Below are 21,670 nucleotides of genomic sequence, written 5' to 3' on the forward strand. Positions count from 1 at the left end.
GTTATGGTAAAATTACAGTTACGAGGATTTAAAGGTCTAAACTAACTTTTACTTTAAAAAAGGCTTACAGATCCAAAAATTGAAAAATTGACGGAAAATTCTTGAAATAAAAACAATTGTCCTTAGTTTAGGTAAATTTAATTTGATTAAAAAATTTTTTCCTTAATTAAAAATAAAAAATTGTTTTTAATTTGAGTAAATTTTCCTGTTAAAAATTTTTCAATTTTAATTTGATCTTTATATAATTTATTGTAGTATGTAATTAAATAATTCGATTGTAATAACATCGGTTACATTAAATGCAATGAATTAGTGACAATTAATAACCGAAGGGCTTGACAAAAGCAGACTGTGAAAACAAACATCAAATTAATAATTTAATCCGTCGATGAAAACAATTTTCGATACAATTATTATTTAATGCCGACGTAAATAAATACGTCAATAGCAGCTTTACTTGCCATTTGAACTAATCTACCCATATAGAATTGATTTGTTTGCAAACAGATGTTAACATTTGTCATTATTTCGCTGCTTTCTCGGTTTAATCTAAATATTTACTTGTTTGTTTTATTAAATTTCAAAATTTAGTCAATTTTAGCTAAACAAATTGATATTTCCCTGAAAATTAATTTTTTTTAATTACCTTTTTATATATTTTTAATTATTTTATGCAGTAATTGTGGCTTCTGTAAGAAATTTTAAAAGCTTGAGACTCAAAAACTAAAAATTCTCTCGCTTTAGGAACCACAAGCTAATTTTCTTATAGTTGGAATCATCCGTTTCATCAAAAAAGGAAGAATTAAAACCCAGAGCTAAATTCAAGGACGCAAATACATATCCCGTGGAGATTAAACGAGCAGAGAGACAGCTTATGCTGACTGGAAGCGAAAAGTATTAATTCATACGAAAATCGCGCACCAGTTAAATTTATAAACCTCCACTCTAACTCGGACTGCGAATTATATAACATATAAAACATATAATAAAGACAAATATTCTCGTCTATTTACCCTCTCGTCTAAATAGTGTGGAGCGGAATACCGGAACCGAGAACAGAGTAAAAATTGTATAAATATTTGAGCCGACTCAAGTACTCTGACGGTATTTATAATCATTATCATTTATAAAGAGGTTTCATTACTATCAAGCGAAAAATTAAATATAAGCCAGGGCTGAATCGAGATAGTTTGAATTTTATTCTTCGCTGGGCAATTAAAATTAACTTTGATGATTTTTTTTATTTTGAAAAAAATAAATTTCATCAAAAGTTTTATTCTTTGAAGTAAAGCGAGAATCTGTTGATTTTTTTGAGATAATAAATCCAGAATGGGTTAAAAGAGAATTTTTTGTCAAAAAATTTCTTTATATAACCATGAATAATTTTTTGATAAAAAATAGTTTTAAAAATATCCGCTAGGTGGCGAACGATCGCTGAATTTTCTTATTTGTAGATAGTTAATTTTAAAGAATTAAGGTTATTATTAATTTTTTTTTATAATTAATAATATTAATAAAGCATTTTGATGTAATAATTAATTAATTAAGAAATTGAAAAATTTAATACTTAAAAAACTTAATTAAGAAATTAAAAAAAAAATTTCTTAGAAAATTTAGGTGAATAAAATAAAGTAACATTAATAAAAAATAATACAATCAAGATAAAGAGGATAATAATACCCGGATAAGTTATGAGTGGGAGTCACATAAGATTACAAATTCGAAATCAATAGATGAGATGGATGAAGCGATTGTGAATAAAGGAGTAAAAATTTGAGCGGTTTTCGGTAGAATTGACGATAGAGCATATTCTGTGAAATAGAATAAAGTATGAAATGGTATTCCGATTTCCATACACGTACCGATGTAGCGGCCCCTACACCCTACAGAGTGAGACCGGGGAGAAAAAGGAAAGAAAGGTAGAGAAGAGTTGAGTGAAGGGGGTGCGCTTTCGTGTATATCTGTGAAAAATTTTAGCGCTCTATATACCGGAGCCTATCCTACGAATGAGCTTTTTCCGAGTAGGACGAGTTAGTGTATACCGTCACGCAAATAAGGGAAAAATGAGAGCTGGAGGAACGCAAAGTGAAATAAAAAAATAAAAATAATAAAATTCAATGTGTGAAGGAATATACTACTGATTTTCTCTAAAGACTTCTTTATACAGAATACATTTTATTTTCCGGAGCCTTTTTTTATCGATCATTTATATTAAGTTTTTTTAAATATATTTATTTTTTTTTTTTTTTTTTTTTTTTTTTTTTTGTGGCATTATTTTTCAAGACGGCAGAGAATCTTCTCAACGCGCGGCGAATCCGCTTAAAGTGTGCGACGCTGTTACATAATACGTTTGAGGAGTACTGACAAGTGCTATGCTTCCATTTATAAATATATTAAATGCATATTATTTCTCTTTTTAATTTTTATTATTCATTGGATTAATTTTATTAAATTTTGAATTAAAAATTTTTTCGTGAAGAAAATTTTAAGGGTTTTTATGAAGAGAAATAACATTCCTGGTGTAAAGTATGCAGAATCGATACATAGATGGAAGTTGTAAGCTGAAAGTATGGGAAAAGTTGTAAAAAATTTAACGGCCCAAATAATAGTTACCGTGGGGTATAATGGGGGTTTTAGTGAAGCCACAAGGCCAACTGAACAGTATTGGTCTGTGTAGTATGTTCTATGTGCTATACCCGAGGAAAAAGAAAACGAAACTCGTTAAGTTTTATGAGCTTAACACACCAGTCCAGCTCGACAGATTAGCCTTCGCGTAAAAAATTTGCTAAAAAAGCTCAACCGTAATTGAAATTATTTTTATCATTAAACACAATATGTTGGCATCACCATTGGAATTTCTTAAAAAGCTCACTTCCAAGCTAGAGAGCTTTTTTAAATTATTTTATTAGTTAATAAATTAATTAGCGTTATTGAAAAATTTTTTATTCGTTTTTTTAACGATGTTTTGGAGGTGGAAACAATTTTTTATTATTATTAAGGCTGTTTAAAAATATAAAAATAAATAAGAGTTTTAACTGTAATTTTAATAGTATGAGTGAAATAGGTATCGGTTGTCCTCAAGTACATTAAAACTTGCCGAAAAAGAAGCTCGACTGTCTCATTATTTATTCAAGTAGTGGCTGATCGAGTAGCAATGTAGCCGAAGAGATAAACGAGGCAAGTTTCTGGTGGTAACCACTTACAAACATCAGGGTACGAATCCAGTTAGAAATAGTCTATTTCCAGATACCGACAATATATCTATTTACCAGTTAAGAACGATGGGGTTTTTTCACTTGTGAAATTCCAACAGAAGTTATTCGGCTATTTATCAACCCATCCATTTATATATTATCGCAAGAACAGCTCCACTTTCTGTTCAAGCTTTAACATATCCGCTCCAGAAGCACCTTAGATATCAGTAAGTGGAGGTGGAACAAAGACAATGATTTAACGACCTAAAGGATGTAACTATGTTATGTGCAGAAAGCAAGAGAAATTGAGGTAATATCAAAAAAGCTTGTTTTCTCGTATTTCCACGTTACGACAATACTCTCGGGCTTGTGACACCTCCCTTTAACATACCCAACTCTGTCATATTCACTGAAGCTTTCTCTCCTGGCATTTGACCACACCAAACACTCACACTTCCCCTTTTATAACGCGTCTATGGCCCGCCAACTTCGCGGTTTTTTAAAGTTGACGAATTAACTCGGATTTTACAACGAAAAATTTTTTTTTTCTTCTGAATTTTGATATTAATTTAATTTTAAAAAAATTTTAAACAGTATACATTTAAAAAAATAACTAGCAATCTTGCAGTTACTATGTAACTGTCGTGACTTGTAAACTTTATTAAATAATTACTTTTGTTAAATTGCACTGTATTTTTTTAAATATTGACTTTTGTAAAGATATAAGCTCATCCTGATGTTATACTCATCAAGAGCTTTCATTTGAGTACCCACATGCATTTTTTATATATTTTTCATATATACATATATATAATATATATAAATATATAAAATATATGAAAAATTGATGTGGGTACTCAAATGAAAGGTCTTGATGAGTGTAACATCAAGATGAGCTTATATCTTTAAAAATGTCTATAGTTCTCAAGATACAAGCTCATTTCTTAATTGTGTATCTAGAGATAGAGCATTTTTGAATGCAGCCTAAATACTTACCATCATAAATTGACTAATTAACCATAAAAACCCATTTTATTATATAAATACACTGGCCACAAAATTTTGCTTATTCTCTTAACAATATAGATTAGAAATAAATTTAAAATAAAAAATTTAAGAATACGAGATGCAGATCTTTTTGGAGAGGTGTGACGAAAAATATAAATTAAAAAAAAAGAATTTTTCGGGAAATGGAGAGGAATAGTGAAATAGGAATAAAAAGCGATATAAATGAGAGGAAATGGAGTGATATTAATAGTAAGTCGTGACTTTATTCCATCTTTGACGTTCGATAACTCGATATGTAGTCAAACGTATTCAAATTATTCCGCGATACATTATGCATGCATGTACATGCATTAGTCTAGACAGTTTTATGCAATTATGCTTGGTATCATTTTCAATTTGTTAAAAATTTTAGTGTTTGTTGCTAGTAAATATTCGATTTGAAAAAAATTATGAAAATTTAAGCAAATTAAATAATTTATCGGAATGAACCAGTTTCATGTCGATTATTATTGTCATCTAATAAAAAACTTGGTTTAAAAAAATGTCTGGCTGATTAAATAAGCGATAAACAAGAGAGAATAAATTTTTCGAGGATTGTGCAACGGGTTTGCAATTCTCAAAAAATATATTTGTATAAAGTAACATATTTAGACAAGAGCAGACAAATAAAGCATATCCATACAAATGTCAGGGCTTAATATTAAGACTATAAATAGTGTTAATATAGCGCATTGTGCTTTGCACGGAGGATGACAAGATGAATGCCGTAAATTAGTAGTAGCCTGAGTTATCATAACTATCGATTATTTAACTTTTAACTTTGGTATTATACACCCGGCTAAATTTATTCCTCCTTACTATTATATTGTATTATATACTTCTGCAGATTCATGTAAATTGCATTTCACGTTGATAAGAGATGTAACTAAATATTTAATGGGATTTTCAAAGAGAAGTACTTGCTCTGCAAGTGGATTATTATTTTCAATAATTGAGCTCTTGTTTTAAAAAAAGAAACTAAAATTACTATTTTGATTTATAAATTTATAAAAAATCAAAAACTTTTGTTTGAAAAAAAAAGAAAAAAAAAAATATTAATTTATAAGAAATAAAAATTCTTTCAATATTGTAATATTTTATTGGTCAAGTATTTTATTGACAGAAATAGTAACAATTGTAAACTACTGCGATTTAAATCTTGTCTTGGAGTTTTAGCCATTTCTGCACCTTTAAATGCTCACCAGATAATAAAGATCTTAAATTATTATTATTATTATTATTATTATTATTGTTGTAATTTTAATAATTTTCAGTATGTGCGCCTTTAAATCAAACTTTTTTTTTTTTTATATATTTAAGTTTTGATTAAAAAAACTTGATAATTTATTTTTTTTTTGCCGCAAATAAATTTCATAAAAAATGTTTGAATTTATTTTTTTTTTTGCGTAATTTTATTTTATTTTGATTTTTAAAAGGAAAAAATTGATATTAAAAATAAAATATCAAGTTTTAAAATCACCCTTGAATATATATCGAGACATTAATTTTTTCTTAATGTATAACATCAAGAATGGATAGACATATGCAATATGTACTACTTATTAAAGCTGACTGACTTTTATTCTAAAAAGCATAATTATAAAACCATTCAGTTAGACTTTTCAATTTGAAAAATCGGTTCCGCATTCAACCAAGAGCCGGGAATCGATAAAACATCCTTCATTTAATAATTAATAATTAATAACATAATAATTAATAGTAGTAGTTGTAGTAGTAGTAGTTATAATAATCGTAATAATCGTAGCAGAAGTACCCAAAAAAATGTTAATATTAACACTTATAATTTTCTTTCTTATTAATTATAAGTACTATTTACACATAATTATAATTAGATTATTAATAATAATTTATAATTATCAATACAAAATTTATTCAAACTAAATATTTTAAACTAATATAATTTTAAATATTTTATTTTATTTAACTGCTTAGAGATAAAATTTTAATGAAAATAAAATAATTTTTTAGATATCATTTTCTACCATAAAATATTAACTCTTTATGCCATGATTCAATATTTATATTAATATGACTTGACTTAAATTTTATCAAGCGAAAAATACATTGGCCCGAACATCTACTTTTTTTTTTTTTTTAAATTTTTTTTTTTTTTTTTTTTTTAAATTTTTAATTTGTATTATTTTGTTCAATAGACTTGATTTAACGATTGTCAGAAAATACGTGTTTTCATATTTTTAAATTCTATAAGTGCAATATTTAAAATTTATTTACAAATCATGTTAAAATACAGAATATACTTCTTTCATATCAACTTCAATTAAAAAATTTAGTTAAATATCATTTTGTATTAATTACAATTATTGTACAATTTAAAATTTTTTTTAAGTGCAATCAATTATTTTTCGGTTTTTTGAACAATGAAAACTTTTTCTATTTTTTTATTCGAGCCTTGTACTATGATTTTGTTTTTTAAAATTCCAAACACCCGACTAGCATTAATAATTATTATCATTAATTATCACTATTATTATGATTATTACGTTAATTATTACAAGAAATTATTAGAGTAATTCCCAGCTTAAAATCGTTCACCTCAGTAACTACTTAAATCCATACTTTTTAACAAATTTAAGGGAAAATATTTTTAAATTTAATTTTTTATCAATTTTTTTTTTTTTTTTAATTACCTGGGTAAAAAAAATTTATATATAATTATATATTATTTATGTTTAATTATATAAAATTATATGAAATCATATATTATTAAATATAATTATATACAATAATATAATTATGTATAATTTTATATAATTTTACAAAAATTAAAAACAGCATTATATACAATTATATAAAATTATATATGATTACATGAAATTATATATAATTATATATAATTACATACAATCATATAATTATATATAATTCTATACAATTATATAAAATTATATATAATCATATTTTTATTACATATATTTATATACAATCATATAATTATGTAAAATTCTTTATAATTTTACAAAAATTATAAACATTATTATATACAATTATATAAAATTATTTATAATTACATAAAATTATATTTAATTTTTTTTACCCAAATAAATTATTAAAAAAATGATTTTTTAAATATTTCCCCTCGTTCATACTCTTCTTAACTATTTAAAACCATTCTCAAATGCTTCCTCAATAATCCAATCATGCCAATTCGGACGCAAATTATTTATACAATTGTTGACAAATCTTAAATATTTTGGTATACCATTTTCATAGGCCGTTTTCTATAATTTTATGAAAAAATACTATGCGGTACCTCGTACTCATTATTATTTCCACCAACCCATGTTCAATAATCGTCTTAACTATGTACAAAATTTAAAATCGATTATTTAATATAATATTTTAAATTTTAATAATAATCTCACGCTCTCAAAGACTCATACAATTATTGTGATTTAATTTGTACTAATTGTATTTCAATAAATTTTATTTACCTGCCAATAAACTATAACTGACTTACTGTACAATTGTCAAGTCGGTACTCAATATAATAATATATAATATTACAATTTTAAAAAATAAAACAAACAACCTTAACACTCAAACAATGATCGATTAGATTTATACAAAATAATTTGTAAAAAAAAAGTATACTTTATCATTATTATTTTTATATATGTTGCACATACTGTGTCACTTTGTATTTTATCCACGTAATCGTAATATTTCTCTAGAACAGAACGAAGCTCAATAATGTTAATATTAATAATAACAAATAATAAAACAATCAAATTAAATATAAACTATAGTTGATAATTATAATTATTAATTTTTAATATAAATAGCATTTTAATGTGATTGATTACGTAGCACCGTATCTTAATATCACTTAATATATTTTTATGTATAATAGAATTTCAGGTGTCTTTTAAATCAATATTGTAAATTATAAATTACAATTACAATTCAGTTAAATTCTATGGAATAATTACGGACCTAGTAATACAGAAGCAACTGATAAAAACAGTATAAATATATACATTATTTACAATTTAATTATTTTTTAAAATTAAAACCTAAAATCTACGACTAATAATAATATTTTATATTTATAATTTCACCCACAGTAATTATTGCATTACATTGTAATTGTAACTTTAAATAGTTAAATATTACAGCGTAAAATATTGATACTGTGGGCGTTGTTGATAATTAAGTAACATAATTTGATCTGTTTAGTTGTATTTTAATTTTTAATTTTTAATTTAGTAATTTAAGCAACGCCAGGCTGCAGAGTGAGGAGATATGTCGTAGGATCGTAGTATCCAGCGAGATAGTAGATATCGTTGTTATCGTAAATGGTGAGATAACGATGAGGCTCTTTCCCGAGCTTTGTTGTGTAATCTTGGAGAGGAAGTACCTCGCATTTGTGAGATATCGTCTGGACATCGTTCTCGTCCATGTGAGGTGACTCAAATAACGCGCCCTGCAAATTAAATTTAATTAGAAATGAAAAAAAAAAAAATTAGACTTCCAACTCAGATGGTAATTTATCATCCTAAGATAAAAAAAAAAAAAAAAAAAAGACGCCATTCGGTCACACCCGAAATGGAAGGTAGATTTCATAGAATGAATTATATCATCTTATCTCAATAACTTTCGTTTTACATGGAATGAAATTTACTTTAATACATACGTATAAGTAGGTTGTATTACACATTGTCTGAAAATGGTTTAATTGAACTCTTAACTTCGATAAAATACCTAATAATGGTCAAAAAGTTAACGTTATATACGTCAAATTAAAAGTGATTTTGTGAGTTTTCACATAAATTTATAAAAAATCATCTATATTTTTTCTATTAAAATTAATACATAAATTAAGTCACCGAAAACGTAATTTCTACTATTTTTATCATTTTGAAATGCTACTATTTTTAAAATAATCGAAGGATTTAACTTATTTTAAAGCTTAAGCAAGCTAATTATCTAAGAAATTTGTAAACTAAATTTCATTAGGATCTGCTGAGAATTCTCGACAGAATAACATTGATAAGTCGGTTGCACTACACATTGCCTGAAAATGCTTCAATAAAACTCTTAACTTCGATAAAATAACTAAAAATGGTCAAAATGTCAATGTTATAAACGTTAAATTAAAAGTAATTTCATGAGATTTTTCACATGAATTTATCAAAAATTAGCCATCTCTTTTCAATCAAAAGTTATACATCAATGAAGTCACCGAAAACGTGATTTTCACTATTTTGATAATTTTGAAGAGCTCTGGCATTTCTAAACTTATTGATGGATTTCGCTCATCTTCGAACTAATTCAAGGTTATTATCCAAAGAATATTTGTAACAAATTTAATCTAGATCCGTGAAAAACTGTATCTACACAATCGCGGCAACATACCGCGTTATATTACATACATATATAAATTTTTTAACTAACGTTATTTTTGAGCTTTACTCGACTACTTAAAGAGATATTACGATAAAATTCCGACATGAGGACCAATGCAAAAGATTGATTTCTATTAAATCTACCTAAAAACCCAGTACCAACAATAAAAATAAATCTCACCGGATACTTCAAGTTGGCAGGACACCCGACAGTTTCCTCAGGATGGTAGAACCACTTAACCTTAACAATCATATTAGAACTAGTAGTTTCCCACATGGACTCAATTTTTCCAATGTAGGGTCTATCGGGACGGCCAGTAGACAGAAAAACAGCGCTGTCGCCAATCTGTATCGTCTCGGTGCCCCTCTGGATCGCCTTGAAGAACTGTTTCTTGGCCCTGCCCTTGGCCCCAGGCCTCCTGTATCCCTTGCCAGCCCACCCCCACAACTGTCTTGCCGGCAAAAAAGCTGCCATTTTGCTTCTGCTCTCCACAGACTCCTGTCTCTCCCTCACCTTGCTCTTTTTCTTGCATTTATCACTTTTCTCCTCAACGACCATCTCCTTAACAACCAGCTGGGGATCTTGAGCCAATTGCGCCTCCTGAGATCCCTCATCAATCTCCAGATCACCACTAACCACCTCTCCATTCCCAACTGGAGCCTCATTCTCTTGAAGATCTTGCTCATTCCTAATCCCACTTTCATTGTCATGTTCTTCCTCAGTCCTGACCCCTGAGCAGCTTTCCCCGCCACTCAAATGACTATCATTATGCCCTGAGTGATGATTGTGCTTGTGTTTATGCTTCCTGTGCTTTCTGTGTTTATGTTTTCTGTGCTCTTCACAGCACTTGTGCCTTTTGTGCCTCTTCTTGCCATCAACAACCTGGACCAGCCTCTTGAGCTTGTCCCTCCTTCGTTTCTTCAGCTTCTTGCGCTCCCTGTACTTTTCCATAGTCTTTTCATCCAGCTCTTTGCCATTCTCACCGTGGCTCTCAACCTTGTCTTCCCTAGGAGCAACCCCAGAGCCATCTGACCTCTTGTCATCGCTCATAGAATTGAGTCTCCTTTTCTTACCCAACGTCAACAAGGGATTGGGATCATACTCCACGACCGGATAATCAGGAAGAAGCAGCCTGATATCATCCAAAGCAATTCTACCACTGTCGCCATCATCAAACTCGACACTGACAAACTTTTCATCCAAATCAGAATCCGGTTCTGAAGACTCGACGGAAGTTCCTGGGTACAAACACCGGTACTGCTGGCTCCAGTAAGCACATAACCTCGTTCCAGGAGCAAGTTCCTTAGTAGACGTAGGACAGACCTCTACAATAGCGTCTCTGAGGATTTCTTCTCTGGAATGAATGTGAGGCCTATTGCCCCTCTCGCCATCTAGCGTGATCGCATAAATATCCGGAGCTTGAACGGCGCTGAGCCTGCCGGCATAGAAGAGCCCTCCCATTGCGGTCAACACCCTCAGCTGATCAATCTCCAAATGATCCGACACCAGCTTGCATTTATTTGCAATACTTTCGACTTTCTCAGCTTTTGCAGCGCGAGCGCACTCTTTGCATTCTTTGCATTCGGAAGACTTTCTACGCTTGGCCTCTTTCTTCTCCTCACTGGATTTCCTCCTCTGAGGCGACGAAGAGGTGGATTTTCGCTTCTTCTTCTTTGACTTCTCACAATGAACTTCCTTGTCAACAACCAGCTCATCGGACTGAGCTTCCACGAGTTCAGCGACCTCTGGCTCGCTCTTACCAACTTCTTCAGTTACTTCTTCCCAGTCCTTAACCTTCTGAGGCTTAAACTTGGGCTTCAACTTGATAACCTGTTTCTCAAGCTTGGCTTCCTGACTCAACTTGGCCTTCTCAGCGAGAATCGAACTGATAACATTCTTGCTGTGCAAAGGCGTCTGCTTAATCGCCTTAGGCTTTGATTGGCTCTTCAATTTATTATTCTGTCTGTTCTTGGCACTTATCAGACAGCTCACCAACGACTTGCTTCTAGACTTTTTGGCAACTATTGTTTCCGTCAGATGACGGCTCGTCGAAGTGCACATTAACTTCTTTGGCCGACCAACTTTCCGTTTAGCAGAACTGGAGCTTCTCACAGTTGGGGAAGATGAAGAAGTATCATAATCAACTACTACCGCCATCTTGTCTTCCTCCTCCGAAGTCTTGCCTGGTAAAACAGATACCGGAGAAACACTGGGAATGTTATCCAACAATTTAATATGACTTCTGGGGGATTCTTTTAACCTAAATGTTGAAATTTCATCGTGCGCTTTTAAATCACCTTGAAAATCTATTTTAAACGGTTGGGTTTTATCTTTGAACATTTTGATATTGAGTTCGCAAACTTTATCATCGTTAATTTTATTCTCACCCTCCGAATCTGTGCAATCATCATCAGCATCATCATCTGCTTCGTAATCATAATTCTTCACTTTACTAGTATCCTTATCATTGAAAGAGTAAAACAAATCCTTTCTAGTCTTCTTGGCATTTCTGTAAATATCATCCACAGAATGACGTCGCTTTTCTCCCTTCTTTTCATCTTCACCATTATCCCGTTTCTGGTCCCCAACTTCTTCCATGAATCTTTGCTCAGCCAACGCACAAAGCAGCCCCAAAGGACTGTCAACATTGTTATTATTCTCCTGACTTCCTTTTTTCGCACTTCGCTTTCCCGGCGAAGCTTCCACTTCCGAACCACTAGTACCGTCAGCGCCATCTGGCTTCAAATGCTCCAACTGCGCGATGCTATTGGACAGCAGTTCAAGGCCGCTTAGATCAACACTTGACTTTATTTTCTTACGTTCTTTCACGTCCAATTTACAAGACTCGTCTGAACTTTCGCTGTCAGTTTTTTCTCTTTGATTTTTTTCAGACTTATCATTAACACTATCATCATCTTCATCATCATCATCATCATCATCTTCATCATTATTATTATTATTTTTATTATTTGTACTAGTACAAAGATTACTGAGGTTATTGCCGTTTGCTAACCACCCAGAATCTTTCTTCAACTCATTTTGTTCAGTCACCGACTTGCTATTAATATTTTCTAAAATAGAAGACTCTTCTTCGTAAAACCTCAAAATATGTTTCTTCAGACCGTTGGTAAGTGTCCGAGGTAAGCACCTGGCAACAGGCGTCGTTGTACTGATAGCGACACCTACACTACTACTTTCATCAACGACTTCTTCATTTGATTTCTCAGAAGTATCTTGCAGCGCGACTGCATTTTTCTTGAGTTTTTCCACGACATTTTCGATGCCGCGGTTCAGCTTGTCTGGATGATTCTTGTCAGGAGTTATTGGACAGTCCTGCTTGGTTTTCAGACTATGATCTTCTTCATCACAATCGATGGAAGGCATGTCCAGAGATTTGAACTGTAAAAAACATTTGTTAATTTTAATAAAATAAAACATAACTAAAATAAATAATAACTTTACCTTTTCCGTAGGTGAGCAGCTGGAATGAACAACATCCGAATCCTGAGGATCAATTTTGTCAACCTCGACATTATTAACCTCCTCGAAAGCATTTAAAGTAGAAGTAACCGACTGCTGGCAATCTTTATCCTTATCTTTATCTGTTTCACCATCAAAATTATCATTTAAGCTAGACTCGCGCAGCTTTTCTTCATTAAACATTTCTTCAGAATACTGAGGCTTGCGACAAAGCTCAACAGGATCCCTCCGTCTTCCAAAGAACTCGAGATTTTCATGGAAGCTGTCGCAGTTTTCTTCTGTAATCTCAATAACTCTGGAAGGACGTCTGCGAATTCTCTCGTTAATAATAGCTTCGTCAGCAGCTGAGTCTACAACTTCTTCATCTTCAGTGGACTTGCAGACTACTCTGTCGATAGCCTGGTCTATGGAGCTGATTGCTTCGATCTTTGGGTCCTTTTGCAAAGGAGCGACCGCAGCGTTGTCGACTTTGCTCTTTTGCTCGATGCTGGAGGATACGATATCGAAATTGCAGCTCGCTGGAGTCTGGCAGGAAGAAAAGAGCTGCTCCTGCTTGATTGGCAGTCCGTCAATCTCTATTGATGGATGGGCATCTTCCTCAGGCTCGGGGGCATCTGTTTGGTTTGAAGCGTCTTGGACGTTCAGTACGTTGTCGAGGGTCTCTATTGCGTGGGTCGGAACCACTTCTGGGGGAGGTGTTAGGCAAGAGACTGGTGATGTTGCTTTTGAGATGAAGGTGTTCCGTTGCTGGAAATTACAATTCTTCTATCAGCATTTTATTAATTATAATTAAGATATTTCAACTGGTGATCTTTTCATACCTGCGTCCGACACTGCATCGACTCGGATTGACTGATTTGCACCAGAGTCGGAGCATGAGGGTAGTAGTGCAATGTCGTCAAAAGTGGAGTGTCCGTCACCAATGAGCCTGTCATTGTTGTTACCGTTTGCAAAGCTTTACTCGATTCTGCAGATGCTGGTTAACAATAAAATTATTATTACTATTTATATAAAAATAGTTTTCAATTTTTTTAAATATTTTTAATGTAGAAATAAAATATTAAATCACATGAATTTATAAATAACGTCTCATATTTCTAAAATTAGTTAAAATTCAGAATAAAGTCTTAGTAATATAAAACTATAAGATTAAATTTCTTTAAACTTTAAATTTAGTACTAAATATATTTTATCTAATAAAAATTTAGTAAAATTTTATTTTAAACATAATTTCTGAATTGTCTATCAAATACAAATACAAAGCTTTTGTTGTAATAAATGAAATTAGTTAGCAAATTTAAACTGGATATCAAACGTTTTAATTACAGCAATTGAATTTATTAGCTGATCAACGAAACACGAAGAACAAGTTTTGTAAACCATTCTATCAAATATTCAATCAACAAACTTATTACTTGATTTCAATTAGCTTTTACACTTGAACTGCACTTGATGACTATTAAAATTTATGAAAAAATATTCGAACCAAAAAAATTATCCGGTCTACAAAACTATTTGATACTAACTAAAAAAATAAAATAAAAATTCCTGATACTTAAGGGGTTATACGCAGTTGCAAAGCTAAAAAAACAACATTTTTTTTATGAACTTTTTCTAGACACAGTTTTTAATTATCAATTACAAGTGATGGTTATTTAAATAGAGCCCACTTTCAAGAATACAATAGCGCGTCAATCATGTAAAAATATAAATGTGCACCGCTCCTGTAGAAGATGTTCTGAACGACCTCTAAAAAAAAGGCGCTTGGCGGTGATCTCCATTTCGGTGATTCTATCCTGTAAAAGAATTCACCATATTTTTTGATTTCAGATAATCCAAACCACCGAAATGGAGATCACCGCCAAGCGCCTTTTTTTTTTTTGAGGTCGTTCAGAACATCTTCTACAGGAGCGGTGCACATTTATATTTTTACATGATTGACGCGCTATTGTATTCTTGAAAGTAGGCTCTATTTAAATAACCATCACTTGTAATTGATAATTAAAAACTGTGTCTAGAAAAAATTCATAAAAAAATGGTGTTTTTTTAGCTTTGCAACTGCGTATAACCCCTTAAGCAGAATAGAATAGAAGCAGATAAAGAAATAAAGATAAATATTTATCGATTAATATTATCCGTAAAATCGAAACACACATGACGACTTAGAACCTTTTTTCCTCGAATAGAAGCTTGGCGTTCTTTTATAGTCACATTTGAATTAAATTAATGGTTAGACACTTTGCTCGGCACACACATGTGGTGTTAAATTTTTCCTCAGCTAAGTAAACACCGAGTATAAACAAAAATTCGTGTCATGCTTTATGATGATATATGTATAATGATGTACAATGTTTAATGATGGTCTCACCGATGATAGTAGCGTTTGGAGTAGCACAATCGGCTTCGATTTTAACAATAGGAACATTATTTTGCTGCTTCCGTTTGTTCTCTGTTAAAACTAGTCTAGCACCATTGATGTCACTGAGTAGCTGAAGAGATGGTGGAGTTGCCGGTCCAGGTAGGATCAGCGGAGGGGCTCCGATATTCGGGGTGCTGTGCACTGAAGGGTAGTTTGGCCAGACTACTGCTTGCTGCATTTGCTCTGCTGATAAGAAATTATTTGTCATTTTTATTATTATTTATTAAACCAGAAAATATTACAGAAAATCAATATATAGTATAATAAATGACATATCTGTCCTATAGAGATGCAGAACATCTGTTCATAGGACTGGTATAAATTAAATTACAAATCAAGAAAGCTAGCTTACATAATTAATTAATTTATAATAATAGTTTAGAGAAAATCATAAGTCACATTGCTTTATCTATCGAATTAGACTTATCTTCAGTAATTTAGTTGTTCCACCACATGATACGTGTAGCCGACATGTCTTCGGATCATCTTAATGTGAGTTTATAGAATATGGGTATTGTAGATATAAAATATCATTAGCTATCCTAATTCATGGGTCTTTTATCTACTATCCTGTTTATATTCGGATAATTATTTATATTTATAAAAATGCTTGCCGTAAGATGGACGGTGTGGCTTAATTTATATAGAATAAAATCGAAAGGAAATTTAGTATAGACCGGAAGGTTCTGGGTTCGAATCCCAGTCCGAGCTATATAATAATTTTTTCTCGCATATTCTATAAAATCACATTAAGATGATCCTCTCCACATTCCTTTCTCAATCCTTTCCTACCAATATCCTGTTACGTGAATGTGGAACGCTTCACGTAATAATTACCGTAACTCCTATTCTTTCCCGCTTCACAGCATTATTTATATTTTTACAGACTCTACAAATATAAATAATGCTGTGAAGCGGGAAAGAATAGGAGTTACGGTAATTATTACGTGAAGCGTTCCACCAAAAAATTTCAATTCGTTTGGTAAAATATTAAAATGTTTAAAGACCGTAAATTTTGCACTTTGATTTTTGATGTTTTTATTGATTTTAAGAAGTAAAATCGACTTATTTCTAGTATTGAAAAAAGTATTTGAATTTTCATTTATAATAATTTTTTGAATCAGTCTATTTTGAGTTGATACTATAGAATTTCGAATGGTACTATATAAGCACCATCCCAGCCAATTATTCCATAGTTTATAATACTTTCAATCATTGCATGGTAGATTATTTTTAAAGTTCTTCTATTCATAAATAAACTAAATTTATAGAAAACATATGTAAAAAATTTTAATTTAGTTAATAAATCTTTGGTATAATAGTCCCATTCATTTTAGTCTACTATCAATGATCAATCCCAGAATCATTTGTAGAATTGAACTTTTTTTAGCTCCTTATTGACTAGATATAATTTAAATTCAGTTGGGACACTATCCCTTATTTAACTATTGAATTTTTATAAAATTTCAAGAATTTTCTGTGATATTTTTAAAGAAGAAATTTTCTTTTTCAAGTGATTAAAGTATAATTTATTAAAAAAATTTACCAGCAGCATGGATCAGTAGAAGTTGACCACTTGTTGGATCGCGTACCAATTGCAGCCCACCTTGCAAGCCAACGCCAAGATGGGGAAACCCAACGGGTTCCAAAGACGGCATTGCTGCTAGACGAAAAACAAAAATGAACTAATGAACTTCCATCACTAAATAATTGACAATTGACAATTATTATCAATAAAGATGAGTTGCCAGTTGATGATAATCCAAGAAGATGATGTCACTTACCTGTGGTGGGGTATTGCCATAATGTTGGAGGCCATGCGCCCGGCGCGGTAGGTCCGATGTTGCTGAGGCCCGAATTTAGGGTAGCGTTGAGAGAGGGTGCCAAGGCAGCACCCGAGGGGATTGCGAGATGGGCAGAACGGTCTTCCCCTCCAGTCCCGCAGTGAACCAAAGTCGCGCCGCCCATCGCCATGGCCGTGGTTGAACCTGTAAAAGATCCAGCCCATCTGTCAGTCGATACGCTTAAATTGCCATGACTTTCCCCCGACACCCACACATTTGTACTGTCTTACACACACGCATTGCTCGTTCACACACATATGAACAGCGCGATAGGATGATCCAGCACTTGATATATTCTTCCTACCAATATAGCTTCATGCGGCTCACATACACACTCAACTCTTCAGCTACTTGCTAGGCTGCGTTCGTATTGCTTCTGCTTCTGCTTCTGCTTAGGTATATTTTAGTACAGTATAATACAGCGAAGTACAGTGTCGATGTAACGCCGCGTCATTCAGTGAATGTAGCTGGTTATATTAGGTCTTTCTTTAGCTTTATCCTTAGAGTTAAATAGTATAGAGGATAGATGCAAACATGGTGGTGCTTGAAATTAAAATCAACCCGAGAAGATATAATAGTAGAAAAGAAGATATACATATATGTACTAGAGAACGGCCTCACACGCTTCTCTTCATTTTTTTTTTTTTATGTCGGAACTCACGCGATTACTTAAACACCATAAATAAACCAATTATGTCTCTTTATCTGGGATACTAAGCTTATTACTCTCTTGTTCTTTTTTTATTGTATGTTTTCATATTGTTTTTTTTTTGTTCCTATAGTTTTTAGCTGGAGAGTTTTATTGAGAGCTCTATTAGGAGCGCAGGACTTTTGGGAAGAAATCTTTGCTTTAGAATTTTGTGGTGGACAATTTTTTTAAGGAAATTATTGGTAACTTTGAAAAATTAATTATTAAGGTTTAATTTGTGATAATAATTAGGGAAATTTTTAATATAGCAAGTAAAAAATGGTTAATTTAAGTAAAATTTACTCAAATCAGGAACAATTTTTTTGATTTAACAATTTTTTAAATTGAATCAAGAAGAAAAATTCTTAAATTGAGTAAAATTCACTGAAACTACTAATAATTTATTAAAGAATTTTTTAAATTGATGTTCTAATATTTTTATTAATAAAATTAATCATTAAATTAAACACTTAGCAAGATTATCTTTAAATAATCGAAAAGTTTTAGATTAATTGCAAGAATATCAGAGCTAGAAAAAAATTTAGCTTTTTAATTTTTAATATTTATGAAAAGTAGTTAAAAATTGTCAGATTATAAAGAGATTTTAAGGTATGTATAATCACTGGGTATGTGTAGGTGGTGAATGCATGACATTCATGTGTTTATAATATATATATATATAGCAAAGTAAAGTACTACTAATATATTCATTATCTGTAATACCATTGACGATTGACTCTTTATCTCTTACAGGACGGTATAGTATGTCAGGAATATAGTGTTGCGGATAAACGGTATGTACTCGATACTATATGCTGTTTTCATTAATGCCATCGGACAGGGGAGAGTCATCGGAATTCCCGAGGCAAAACGCAACGCGCAGTATAGCTACATATAACGCAGTAGAGACCGCTCAGGATAAATGTCGAGGCGGAATATTAACGAGGGCAAACGTGCTGTGCAGCTATGCTGTGAAACACAACTGATGAGAATATATATATGTATTTTTATAAAAAACTATCATATATTATTTTTTTTATTTCCCAGATATAGCGCTATTCATTATTCAACTTTTTTTGACAAAATTAATCTCCAAAAAAAATTCCTACTGCCAAAAATCGATTATATTTTAACAATTTTCGAATATTACTTCTTTTAATTGAAATTGAAATACAATATAGAAGAATTTAATTGCAGCATTTAATGAAATTACTTTTTGACAAAGCTTTTTAATTAATTAATCTCGCGGTTTTGTTATATGTCATAAATCATATTTGATTAATGGAAAATTAAAATATTTTATAGAAAAGCTATTTTATTAAAAGCTAATACTAATAATTAATTTTTAATATGTCTAATTTTCTGCGTGAATTATTGAGGAATTAGATAAATAATTCAATATACTATCACCACGCTTGAATGTGTATTATTATTGCCGATGTAGCATTAAATAATATTATCGATCTTACTCAGTATGCTAAAAAATTGAAAGAGCTATTCAATCGTAAATCCGTGTCTGAAGCATCTTGCATTTACAAAAATTTACAGACGAATCTCGTCATTTTATCTCAGATTCACAAGCTTTGCTTTTTAAAGTAAAAGTATATGAGTTATAAAGAAGATCAAAGATATCATTTTTTGTGTGATAAATTTTTATGAAAGGCTAAATTTCATTAATAATGTAATTTTTTTTACTTTGTATGAAATTTCTTTGCTACAAAATAAAAATTAAGAATTTTCTTCTATTCTCTTGAATTTTATCAAGCTCTAATCGAGTGAATTACAATTTGTCGGATATAATTTTGCAACAAACGCCCACTTGTAAATTTCAGTGGAATATTTATTGCAGAAATCATAATGCGAAGCCCGCATCTAGTAAATTTCCCAGTCCAGGGTTGAGTGTTCAGTCCACGTGCTGTTATATACACACATAAGGTATATCATCCACCCAATTATCTTGGCATGTATTTTGCTTAGGGTGACCACTCACCCGGGAGTTTGGTTGTCATCTGCAGAGTTTCGCGGAAAATTTGAAATAGCCTCAGGCTTATGACAACTAAAACGACCCTTCTCTTCTAGATTTCCAACATAATAACTCCTAATTACAATAAATTTTTCATTTTGGCTAAATTCACGCACGGACGGTCCTATGAATACAAATATATCGACGGTCCAATTAGCAATTGGTCTAACTCCTTATTTTTTAGAGGGTGATTTTTTAACATTTTAATGTAGCAATAGTCTAATTATAAATAATTTGAATGAATCGAACCAAAATATTATACCTATATTAGATATTAAATTATTTTTTAGAGTGATAATAAATTTTCAACTAATTGTTTTTTTTTTTTCCGTACAAATGGAAGATTTTCTAAAATGGACACTGATAGAAGGATTTTTTTATAGTTAAAAATATTTGTTAATATTTAACAAATCATTTATTAGAGATCACTTTTTAGTCCTTTAATCATTTTAAATACTAAGAAATATTTGTTTAATACTAAAAAGTCGTCTCTAATAAATGATTTGTTAACTATTAACAGTATATATTTTTGATACAAATAAATCCTTCTATCAGTGGAGTTAGACAATTTGCTAATTAGAACGTCGATATGAGAGAAAATTCAATCTCTTGAAATAGAGATTAAGAAAATAAGACTATACATTATAATTATAATTCATTTGAACTGTTAAATGTTATGCAATCTCAGTCGACAAGACACAACAAACAAGTGTTATACTGACCAAGATTGTCCGGCTGAAAGTGATGATAGCTGGCATGATGGGAGGTGTGATGACTCAGTGAGACATTTCGCATGGACGTCGACGATGTTTCCTGATGATGTTGTAACCTTTGGCGAGCAACGGCAATGCCCACAGGAATTCCGCTAGCTGCTGCAGTAGAGACGACTATTCCTGAAAACGTCAAACATAAAAATTCAGCTTCGGAGAAGAAAAGAAGAAAATAATATGAAAAAAGCCAGCATGAATATAAATTACAGTTGCCATTTATTACAATGCACGTAGGTGTACACATTCAACGTATCGTAATTTGCTCGATGCGTTGCGGTTGCTCTTTGGTATAGTAGAAATACATAAATATATATATATATATATATAAATATACGATATATATGCCACAGCCTAGTGTAGTAAGACTCGTTTTATGCCACGCCTTGTATTTACGTCGCCATGCGTGCCACGCACCTCCTACTTAACCAACAAGCCCCTTCTTATTATTTTTATCATTATTATTATTATTATTATTGTTAGGATTTCAAAAAGTTATCCTTCACCCTCTTTAATTCCTTCCCGAGGAGAGTTCATTGAAATTATTTAAAAGTCTACTCCTCTTTTAGAACTACTGCGCTATTCTATGCACTCTCGACATACCGGATCAATTCTTTGTGATAGTTTATCATTTTAAATATTTTGTGTAACTCTATTTCTTCGGGTTCTGAGGACCAAAAGTTCACCCTCATCTTCTTGCACCGCCTCTCTTTTATTCTCCCCTGTGACTCTCATTATGAGAAAAAGTTAGGGAGCATGAAACTTTTCATTGGTTAAACTTCAATGGGCACATAAGACTGGAGGTGCGAGAGGAACAGAG

General features: G+C 31.4%; 1 protein-coding gene across 1 annotated transcript in view; it reads right to left on the bottom strand.

Moving 5' to 3' along the window:
- Positions 1–7,688: 7,688 nt before the first annotated feature.
- LOC123265818 overlaps positions 7,689–21,670 on the bottom strand; it is a 48,130-nt gene continuing 34,148 nt past the window's right edge. Inside the window, exons 9-16 of the mRNA XM_044729737.1 lie at positions 20,806–20,976; positions 17,313–17,516; positions 17,075–17,191; positions 15,478–15,714; positions 13,931–14,085; positions 13,092–13,856; positions 9,810–13,028; positions 7,689–8,706 (exon numbers count right to left, since the gene is read on the bottom strand). Of these exons, the coding sequence (XP_044585672.1) occupies positions 8,494–8,706; positions 9,810–13,028; positions 13,092–13,856; positions 13,931–14,085; positions 15,478–15,714; positions 17,075–17,191; positions 17,313–17,516; positions 20,806–20,976 (5,081 nt within the window). The 3' untranslated portion in view covers positions 7,689–8,493. The remainder of the gene's footprint in view (positions 8,707–9,809; positions 13,029–13,091; positions 13,857–13,930; positions 14,086–15,477; positions 15,715–17,074; positions 17,192–17,312; positions 17,517–20,805; positions 20,977–21,670) is intronic.

Source organism: Cotesia glomerata, linkage group LG5, assembly GCF_020080835.1.
Source record: "Cotesia glomerata isolate CgM1 linkage group LG5, MPM_Cglom_v2.3, whole genome shotgun sequence".
NCBI classification, from domain to species: Eukaryota; Metazoa; Arthropoda; class Insecta; order Hymenoptera; family Braconidae; genus Cotesia; species Cotesia glomerata.